The sequence below is a fragment of the Hipposideros armiger genome, unplaced genomic scaffold (genome assembly GCF_001890085.2).
Source record: "Hipposideros armiger isolate ML-2016 unplaced genomic scaffold, ASM189008v1 scaffold_1517, whole genome shotgun sequence".
NCBI lineage: Eukaryota > Metazoa > Chordata > Mammalia > Chiroptera > Hipposideridae > Hipposideros > Hipposideros armiger.
In genome coordinates, this window is record NW_017732867.1 from 127,338 (window position 1) to 137,807 (window position 10,470).

The following is a 10,470-nucleotide window of genomic DNA, read 5'->3' on the forward strand; positions in this document are numbered from 1 at the left end:
GGAGGACTTGTCCCTGCCCTGGACTCACAGCCCCTCCTCTGTCACTCCTACAGTACAGCTGCTATCCACACTGCTGAGTCCTGGGATTATCGTCCAGAACACGAATAAACACCATCCCACTGATTCAGTGCTTACTTTAGTCGTTGATCTACCAGACAAAAACCTGAATAAAGATATTAGCAAACCCATCCTACAAATGAGAAAACTGAGGCTGAGAGAAAAACACTGTGCTAAACTCCTGATCACCACGTCACACTATGACACCACCTCCACATCCACACACCCCAGTGCCGTGACGGCCTGTCTGGTGGTGACCAGAGCAATGAATGGGACTGTCAGCCGGGGGAAGGCAGAGAAGTGAGAACTCAGGGGTGACCGCGTAGCCTTGTCCGGCAGCCCCTCCCTCAGTGTCTGGCAGAGGGACTTCACCCACGCAACAGTCAGCGTGCTGTCGGACAGGCCTGTGAGGGCTGGCCTCAGAAGCTGGCCTCGGTTTCACTCAGGCCTGCCCCAAACCCTGAGGAATGTGCTGGGCTGTTTTGTACTCATGTGTACCTGAAGGTGGCCAGAATCGTTGGGGACGGGCAGTATAAGAGAAAACTCCCAAGAGAATGACAGGTATGTCTCACGCCTGGCAGAATCCCCACTCCACAGTTGTCTGTCCCTTTCGGGAATTGGGGGGAGTAGAATGTCTATTACAGAAAGGAGATGGTCCAGATCCAGGGGGAAGCAGAGAGGGCAGCCTCCCTTCCTAAGCCTGCAAAGCTCATCCTTTCTTGACTTCAGAGAGTGTCAGCTGTGACAGGACCATGCACAGCCAAAGGCCTCAGACGGTGACAGCTTGTGGCGAGGGATTCCAGGGAGAGGAGCCAGGGTAGGAGCCCCTAGACCCGTCTCTGTCCTTTACCAATTGCCAAAATTTCCTTTTAGCAGAAGGAAAAGTCTTTAACTTCTCACTTCAACAACTAGGCTCAAAAGGCGGTGAGCCTAGGAACAAAGACTTAACACACTGTGGACCGGTGACGCAAATTTGCATCTATACATTTAAATGCTCAATTTTTTATGTATTATGTTTGTAATTTTCAAAAAATGACTGGGCCGGCATTGAAATGAGTGGTGCGTTGGTTAAGAGCTGGCTTGGGATGCCAGCTCTGAGCAGCAGGGTCCCAGTTCGGATCCCACATGAGGGCCAGTGACACTGCCGTCTACAGCTAAGATGCTGAACAACAGCTCGACCTGGAGCTGGGCTGCAGTGAGTCGCCAGCGACGGCGTAGGCTGCAGCCCCTGCTGCAGTGGGTTGCCATGGGCTACGGTGTGTGGCCGGCAGCCGGTGTGAGCTGCCAAGAGCCGCTGTGAGCGGCCGTCCAGAGGCCGGTGACCGATCTGCCTCAGCCGGGAAGAGCGCAATGATAATACCAACATGGGCCAGTGAAGCAACGTCCTCCACAACTAGGCTGAACAACAAAAGGACAGCAACTTGTCTGTTCCCCTTCCCCAATTCCCCAATAAAATCTTAAAAAAAAAAAAAAAATGACTAAACCCAGCCAGGCACACAGAACTCTGCTCTAAGTAGTATTGGGTGGTATCTGAAATGGGAGAAGAGGAAGAAGTGCCACCGAGGGTGGGGTCTTGGATAAGACAGAAAGGCAGACAGCCACCTCTGATCTGCAATCTGCCTAGTGAGTCCTACAGTTCTGCCAGTGGCCAGCAGGTGGCATTGGCTGCAAAAAGAGAAAGCTGGGTGAGCTGGGCTGAGAAGGCTGCTCCTTAGCCCTAACCCTGCACCTGACCTCCCCAAGGGTGACTTTTCCTTGACTCAGCAGAAACCTGTCCCTTTCTGGTCCCCCCATTCCTCCATCTGGAACTCAATGGCAAGGGCAGCGAGAAGCACCCCCCCCCCTCACATTCCCTATGACCCTAGAATCCCCCATGTTTCTCTTGAATGCAGACTACAGGACGCTTGGGGTAGGAGAGGGCACTGGATGGGCTGCTGTCAGAAGCCCAGGGATCTAGACCAAGTTTTAATACCTACCAGCTGTGTGCCCTTGATAAATAATTTATCTGGGCCTCACTTTCCTCATTCATTCATTAACTCGTTCATCAAATATTTATTGAGCACCTATGATCCAGGCACTGTTCTAGGCACCCGGGATACAGCAGTGAACAGAACAAACTCCTTGCCCTCATGGAGCTGATATCTGCAGAACAGAACTAATGTCACACTAGAAGCTCCAGGAACCAATCAGAATAAGTGAAAATGCTTTGAAAACGGAAGTGATGTCTCTTTTGTTCTCCACCCCAGAATGCCATGGGTTGGCAGACAGAGAACACCTGGACAGGATGGCTAATGGCCAGGTGATCCCTCTAGTGTGCCTCTGCTATCTGCGCCCAGGTCCCGGACCCTTGCTGCAGCCCTACCCAGCTCAGCTTGGCCGAGAAGACAGGCCACCCTCTAGGATGGACCACAGTCCCCACCACTCACCATTCAGCTCACAGCCAAGAAGCTCAAAGCGCAGGGTGCAGCCCCGGTGACACATAACGGGCACCAGCCTCACATACTGCGTCTCCAGAGGGGTGTCAAACAGGTTGGTCTTCAGGCTATTGTTGTCCCAGTTACCCTTAAATATCTAGGAGGAAGAGCAGATTGTAGGAGTGGTCAGTGTGGGCAGTCCCCCTCCTGGGCTTGCTACAGGGGGGATTAGGAGAGCCACTGGGGACTCAGCCCTTCCCCTGGCCATCCCACAGTCAACAACCCAGATTCCCTTTGTCACAGCTTCCTTGATCATCATGGGGCCTGGGCACAAACCCCTGTCTTTCACACAGGGCCGCCTATAAATTTGTGGGGTGCCTCTGTGCAAATTAGAAAAAGGCACTCCTTTCTCGTGACACTTCACTATGATATCTATATTGTCAGTGGTGCTCACCTAGTAATGACATCCTTGAGCAGTATACAACCTGCACAACTGTACATGGTGGCCCTGGAAGGGTCAAAATGCACAACAAGCCACCCTCAACAGATCACGGAAACCTTTTGAGTCTCGCTGTTCTTATGTATAAAGTGGGGCTATTACTTATAACCACAAAACATGGGAACAATCTGGGTTTCCCAATTTCTGGGAACCAAGATACACCTGAAGACCCACCTCATGGCCAATCGCTCAGGTTACCCTTGCCTCATTGGGGGCCCTCAAACAACACTGGATCCCCAAGGGTGCTGACCACAGTCCTTCCTCAGGGCCCCAACAGCCTCACCTTGTCTCCTGATTCATCGTCTTCCTGGATAAACTGGAATTTTTTCCCGTTGAGGCTGTAGGCCACCTTGAAACTCTTTATGTACTCAGCACTGCCTGAGCGGCTGGCGCCCTGCGTCACCACGCCCGTCACCCGCATTTTCCGCATCAGGTTCACCTGGACCCAGGGCAGGGAGGACGGTACCTTTAAGCTCACCGGTTCCTTCTACCTCTTCCACTCCACATCCAGAGAAGGAATATCACAAGCAGAACAAATAACAGAGGCCTATGCATCCGGCCCTCTCCAGACGGGGCCCAGTACTCAGCGAAGCACACAGGACCGACAAAGCCCTCAGAGGTCTTATCCAGTGCAAACAGGCCCTCCACAGCCTGAGGTCTGTTCCCCTCATCCTGCCCACCCACTCCAGGCCCCCCAAGGCTACCGTCCACTTATAGACACTTCACCTGCAGGAACCTGCTACCTGGCCACCTGGATCCCCATTCTGAACCCTTCCTGGGGTGACCCCAAATGCAGGCACACTCATGCTCCCCTCCGATCACGCCACCCACCCCAGGGCCCTCCCTTCCACACCTGGATCCAGGGTCTTCTATCGTAGTTGCTGGCTGTCCAGGCGTTGACAATGCCCGTGCGGTGCAGGCGGGCCAGCTCCGGGGCCCAGCGCTGCAAACCCATGAAGCCAAAGTACAAGGACGAGGCGGAGATCTGCGAGTCGGCAATGGCACCTGTCTGCATGCCCAGAGGCATGGTGCAGGCTGCAGGGAGAAAGACAGGAGTCAGGGGGCCACCCGAGCAGGTGGGCCCCAGAGGATAAGAGAACAAGACAGTGTGGCCTCTGCTGAGAACCCAGAGCAGAGACAACGAATGGACAAGGAGGGCCCAAGAAGAGATATCAAGAAAAGGTGCGTGGTGAGGCAGAGAGCGGCCAGACATAGTCATGGGGGGCTGGGACCCAGGTCTGTTCTGATGGAGCTGCTATAACTGGGGGCCAGAGCCTCTCCAAGGCTGCAGTTGGTGGTCCCACCAGGAGGACCACCACATCCCGCCCAAGCACAGCTCCTGGCTTCCCCAGGATGGCTTTGGGAGAAGGGGCACCTCAGATGCCAGTATACTGCCCATAAGGCAATAAGCAAATCAGTGAAGTAAATGTGCCTGGAGTATTCTAGGATCCCATATGGCAGGAGTTTTCCGGGTGGGGCACGAAGGCCATTCCGTCTTCTCTCATACCCTCTGCCTCTTCCAGCTCCTGGTCCTGACCCAGCCATCTACAAGACTGCCTCTGGCCAGGGCCCCATCACCTTCACCATCACCCCAGCAGTATGGCCATGGGAACTGAGCCATTTTCCTTACTCCCAAGCAGAGAACCTAGGGTCAGATCACCCTACTCCAACACCCCTGGCTCAAACAAGGAGGGGCTGCCCCACCTCTCACTCACCTCCTGCCCGAGAAGGCTAGGTGGGTAATTCCAACTCAAGCACACCCATGGTTACCTAGGCTCCCAGCACAGTAATTAGTGGGCCCACCCGGCCCCACCTAGGGCTCTGTCTGCCTTGGTGATCCCCCACCACACACACCCACATTCCTCCATCCAGGATTTCAAACACACTGGCCTCAGCCCAGGGCCCAAGGCACAGGCCCTGCACGCTGCTGCCTCCCACAGGGTGAAGGACATCACTTCACCGGCTCTCCCCCAGGGCCCCAGCTCCCACCCAGCTGGCACAGCCTCCCTCCTCCTTCTGCAGGTCAGCCAACCTCCGTGTGCATCCCCACATCTGTCTGAGGGAGAACAGCCAACCCCCTGCCCGAGACAGTCAGTGAGAGACCCACGGGACTGCAGAGATCTGCCCCCTCCCCCAACTTCACCCACCCTGGGCCTAGATGTAAACTTTTCAGAAAAGTCCTGGTTTGGGGGGAGGGACTCCCGCTGGGCACGGAGGGAGAAGGGCACGCAGAGCCGCTGAGGGCAAAGTGGTTGGGCACCCACCCAAGGCCATTCTGTGGCCGAGTGGATAACCAACCAAGCCAGGCAAGTCAGCCCCTCTGTACCCACTGGGCCTCTGACCACCTGACCATGAAGGGACCGCCCAGCCTGCCCAGGCCTCTCCCTCCCTCACTGACCTCTATGATGAGGCCACAGGTCAAACACGGTCCAGGCGCTGTCAGATCCTGAGGCCCAAGCCTTAGTTACTGACCTCCTGGGCCCCAAAGATTAAGAACATGTTTGTTTTCCCCTGATGGCAGAAAAATCCAAGGCTTAACCCTAATGCTGTGTGTCTGATTCATGGTGACCCAGGAAATAGCACTCCCATGACCTTAGGGGCCACCATCGCCCCTCACTCCCTTGCAATAACATCAGGCCTGGCCTGCAGTCCCAGGCAAGGAGGCTGGCTGGGAAGAAGCCTGGGGAGGGACAACAGGACAACCCTCCCACCTACCCCGTGGCCTAACCGAGGCTCTGTCTACCCAGAGGAGGCCCTGGCTGCCAGGACTGTGGCTCAGGGTCTGTTCCCCCCGCCCCAAGGGCTGGCACCCCCAGATACTCACTGGTCTCACAGTGGGTGCCTGTGTAGCCATGAGGGCACTCGCAGATGTACTGGGTGAAGACGTCCCCACGGTGTGAGTCGTCGATCACCTGGCACTCAGCATCATTGAGGCAGGGGTTTGGGAAGCAGGGACCTGGGGAAGGGAAGGCAGGTAAGACGGGCAGGTGATCAGGAAGCAGCTGGGTGCAGAGACAGGCAGCAGCAGTCGGACCCAGCCCAAACGCACACTCCGCCCAAACTCAGCTCATCGCCCGCCTCCCCCCAACCATCCACTCCCTCCTTCCCTGACTCTGCCTGATGGAGGCTGGGCCAACCTGGCGCCAAAGGAGGGTCATCTGTAGGTGAAGCAGCCCAAATAGAGGAAAGCAGCACAGCTTTTCAAGTGGCCTGGGAGTTTCCAGGGAAATGCCAGCTGACAACGGGGAGAGGTACTGGGGATGCTACCCACTTCAGGATGGACATGCTCAGCCCAGCAGCCTGGACTGCAACTGGGAGCTGGGTGTGGCGCAGCAGCCGCAGTCCAAGGTAGGTACCTCTCTCAGTCTCGTTGCAAATGAGGCCTGTGAAGCCATCAGGGCAGAGGCAGTAGAAGGGGACATTGTCCTGGCCCAACAAGCAGGTCCCACCATTCAGGCACAGGCCGGAGTCACAGAAGTCACCTGCAGTGGCAGGAACAAGTCCTTCACTCAGTAGACATTTGGGGGGCCAATGACCACGTACGTGCTGGGCCCCCAAGAGAGAGGGCTTCAAGAAGCCATGGGAAAAGGGCGGAGAAGTCAACGGGAGTGAGCAGGCGCCATGAGTTCTGACGGAAGCCTGCACGAGGGGCCACTGCAGGTGTGGTTTCTGCCATGAAGATGAGAGTTTCACAGAGGAGGAGGGGACATGTGAGCTGGTCTAAAAGACGGAGTGGGAGTGTGTGCCAGGCTGGGGGATGAAGAAAGCACACTCTACAGAAAAGCAGAAGCACAGAGAGCATGTATGCTGGAGAACAGGAAGACAGCTGAACAGGTAGGTTGGGGCCGGACTGGGAGAGACTTAAGAATGCCAAGTTTAGACTTTTCACCCTGCAGACCAGGGGCTCGTAACCTTCCTGCGGCCTCCCCACGATGGTCCACCAAAAAAAATAAATCAGAGATTCTCAAGCATGAGGTAGGAATGGGGAACCCGTTTCCAAGTCTGAGAAGGAAGTAGCTACCCAAAGATCCCTCTAGCTGCAGGGTGGAAATGTGACAGGAGCAGGGTAGGTAGGAGACCAGGAGAGCATCAGGGAGGCTATCACAGGACTCCTGGTGAGAAAGGAAGTCAGGAGAAGGACAGGATGATTTGAGAAACACTGGACAGGACTGCAGTGGTGGGAGAGAGCTTGGGGAGGACGTCACAGCTTCTACTTGGGGGCCTGGGTGACAGATGCGCACTATTAGTCCGTCCCTAGTCCCTTGGCTCTGGTGAACTGGGTCAGCCCGCAGGAGGGTCTTCTGACCTTAGCATCCCAGAGGCCTGCACAAGACCCCACACTAGAGGTCCCTCCTGAAATCCCAAAGCCCCGGAGAGAGGGCCCAGGCTCCAGGAAAGGGAACACCGTTAATGAGCAATGGAGCCCTCAGAGCTCCACCTCAGCACCGGCCTCCAGGCTCCAAAGGAGCTATTAGTCACTGGCTTTAAATAGCAGGTTAATCCCCTCCCCTGACCTGGCTGGCAGGCTGCGGCACAGACAGAGGCTTAGGAATGGCCAGAGTCCTGGGTTCCTGTCCCAACAAGGTCCAGGTCCTCTTCCTTCCCGTGCCAATCATATCCTGCTCCAGGGAAAAGCAGTCCAGTGGGAAAAAGGGAAAGTGAAAGGTATTCCCTACCTGGAGGGCCTTAGACTGACTCACCTGCGCACAGCAGCCGGTTCGTCGCCTTTGGCTGCTGGGCTCCCCATTCGGGAAAAGCCAATTCACATCCCTACTACATCACCTTTGGGATTTCAGGGTCCTGACCTTTGGGGGGATTTCCCCAGGGACATTTTGCCAGGGCTCAGACTGTGGGGACTGAGAGGCATGGCAAAGAACAAGACCCGGGCATCTCTCAGGGTTGCTGAGGGGAGCCACCAGCTCCCAAGTGCGTGGGACTTTGGAGTGCCCTTAAGGCTTCCATTTCTATGAGAAAATGATGGAGGGGGTACCTGAAAAGCCCTTGCCACCCCCCCTCCAATGGGCACCCTTTTCCCAGCCCTGGAGGGGACTGCGTGGCCCCACGGGGATGGGGCGTGGCCCCACGGGGATGGGGATCCCCATGACGGGCCTGCTAGAGGAGGCCTCCTAGGCGGGGGAGGACTCAGGAAGATACAGCAGCCGGCCAAGGTCGCAGGAAGGAGTCAGGAGCTGCCTCCACAGGAGGCAGTCCTTTTCCAAGCCCCTCCCCAGCTTCCTAGCCCCCTCCCTGGGCCCCACTCAGGGCCTGTCCATCCCACTCACTCCCAGCCTTCCCTCAGCTTATCTGCAGACACCCACAAGCAAGGGCAGAAATGTCTTAGGATCAGACCGGCCACCAGGACTTGGGAGGGAGTTGCCAGAGAAAGTTGGCTGAAGAAGACTTATCAGTACAGGACTCCTGGAAACTTTCAAGCGGAAGGTGCACGCCAGTCAGACCCGGTTCAATGGCCTCACTTTACAGATGGGAAAAGAGAGGCCTTACACAGGGGATTCCTTTGTTTTGCGTAAGCCACTTCCCTGGGGAGAGCTGGGCTGTCACCCAGAGTCCTGAGACGCCGCCCAACGCTCTAGCCTCTCACTGGCCAAGACGCGCGGGTGCGGAGACAGCGGGAGAGGCCAAGCGCATCCCCTCCACAGGCAGGGGCGCAGCCCGGGTAGTTGCCCATCCACCCCGCCTCGGTTCTCTGTCCGAGTTTGTCAACAGTGGAGGTGGAGGGAGGGCGCCGCTGCGAACTTCCGAGCAAAGAGGAGGGGCGGGGGCGGGAGGGCGGCGTGATCACTCACCAGAGCCGGCGAAGAGGCCAGAGGCGCAGAGCAGCACGCCGCATAGCGCGGCCAGCAGGCGGAGTCCCGGCATGCTGGGGGACATGGAGTGCGGGGCCCGGGCTCCGACTGTGCAGACTGCGGGACTCTCACTCCTTTTCCTGGACCAGAATAAATCAGGCAGCGCAGCACCGCCCACTGGCCCGGTGCTCCGCCCAGGCCGGCCGGAGGCGGACTCAGGGGCGGGGCTCCGCAGCCCGGAGCGAAGGGGGTGTCCCAGGGGTCCACGCCTCCCGCCTCCCGCCTTCCCGCCCAGCCTCCAGCCCAGCCACACCCAGCATCCTGTTTGGGGCCAGTGAGTGACCAGGCCCCAGTCCTAAATCGACTGGGCAGGGAGGAAGGGCTCAGAAGTAGTTTGGTTTGGTTTTGTTCTTTAATTTTAGACTTAAGAAAAGATATTAAAGCTTATTCATACTACGAAGAATGCAAATTAAAAGTACAATGAATGCCATATTTTCACTTATCAGATTGACAAGTAGCAAAGTATGAGCACACCGTTTGAGTGCGAGGCTGTGGGGCGCAAGCCCGAGCATGCACTGTTGAAGGGAGGGTAAATTGGTTCACCTTCTCCAGACAGCTACTTGGTGATGCTTGTCAAAGTGACAAGTGCTGAGACCTAGAGACCTAGCAATTCCACTGAACAAGAATTCATTCTACAGAAACATGCATTTGAAAAATGACATGCCCACAAAGACAGCACAGCATAGCAGCATCCATTCAAATGGAGAGGGCTGGAAAAGAGGATAAACGCCAGAAATATTTTGTAAGTTGAGCCCACAGCCCTCACAGGTAGATAGGGTGTATGGGGTTAGGGGAGAAGGGGATCAAGGATGACACTCGGGTTCTGCCTGAGCAACTAAGTGGATGATGGTGACTTTCACTGAAATAAATTACCTCTTATCTATCTCATCCCAACTAGGTGAGCTCCTGATCTCTAGGACTGGGCGCAGTGCCCAGCACAAGGAAGCACCCCTAAAACATCTGTGGAATGAATGACTGTCCCCATTGGGCAGAACCAGAACCAGGGTGTGGAGGTGATAGCAAAGCAGACTGTATATGGGAAAAGGAAATGCTCCTATGACAGCAGCCAGGATTGCAATGGGGTGTGGGCTGCTGTTATGGGGGGCGGGCTCCCTGTGACTGGAGGGATTTAAGCAAAGGGCGTGTGTCAGGATAGTGTATGAGAGGGTCAGAGGACAGGTGACCTGTGAGGTCAACACTATCTCTAAGATTCTGAGTTACGATTATTTGCCCCGCACTGCTCAATTCCATCAACGTGGAGGGCCCGGAAGAGGTTGTCCAGTCCAGCCCCCTCCGCTTCTGCTTCCCAGCATTCGTGAACGTGGGCATCACGTGAGCTTGAGCAGAACAGCACAGCAGCCCCTCAAGCACACCCTCCAAATGCACGCTGTCTTGCCCAAACCAACTCTGCTCTGAGCACACATCATTATCTGTGAGCAAACATCCCTGCTCAGGGACCAAACAACCCGCTTTTGTTTCTAAGCCAAAGGCCAAGGGCCAGGGGCCAGTGCTGGGGAATAAATGTGCTTTCAGTTGAAAAATGTAGATGTGTGTTCTCGCTGAAACCAAAAAGGTGGGCTAAACTCTGAGGTTCCTTTATGTGATTTTTCTTACTTTGGCTTCTGCTGACCACTGT

General features: G+C 55.9%; 1 protein-coding gene across 2 annotated transcripts in view; it reads right to left on the reverse strand.

The window, feature by feature from the left end:
• Positions 1-8,935, reverse strand: part of MFGE8 (milk fat globule EGF and factor V/VIII domain containing) — a 10,734-nt gene extending 1,799 nt beyond the window's left edge. Inside the window, exons 1-6 of one of the 2 annotated variants that reach the window (XM_019634149.1) lie at positions 8,775-8,935; positions 6,327-6,452; positions 5,795-5,926; positions 3,824-4,005; positions 3,254-3,409; positions 2,484-2,628 (exon numbers count right to left, since the gene is read on the reverse strand). In XM_019634149.1, the coding sequence (XP_019489694.1) occupies positions 2,484-2,628; positions 3,254-3,409; positions 3,824-4,005; positions 5,795-5,926; positions 6,327-6,452; positions 8,775-8,859 (826 nt within the window). In that variant the 5' untranslated portion in view covers positions 8,860-8,935. The remainder of the gene's footprint in view (positions 1-2,483; positions 2,629-3,253; positions 3,410-3,823; positions 4,006-5,794; positions 5,927-6,326; positions 6,453-8,774) is intronic. The other variant, XM_019634150.1, reaches the window with a different exon arrangement.
• Positions 8,936-10,470: the final 1,535 nt, after the last annotated feature.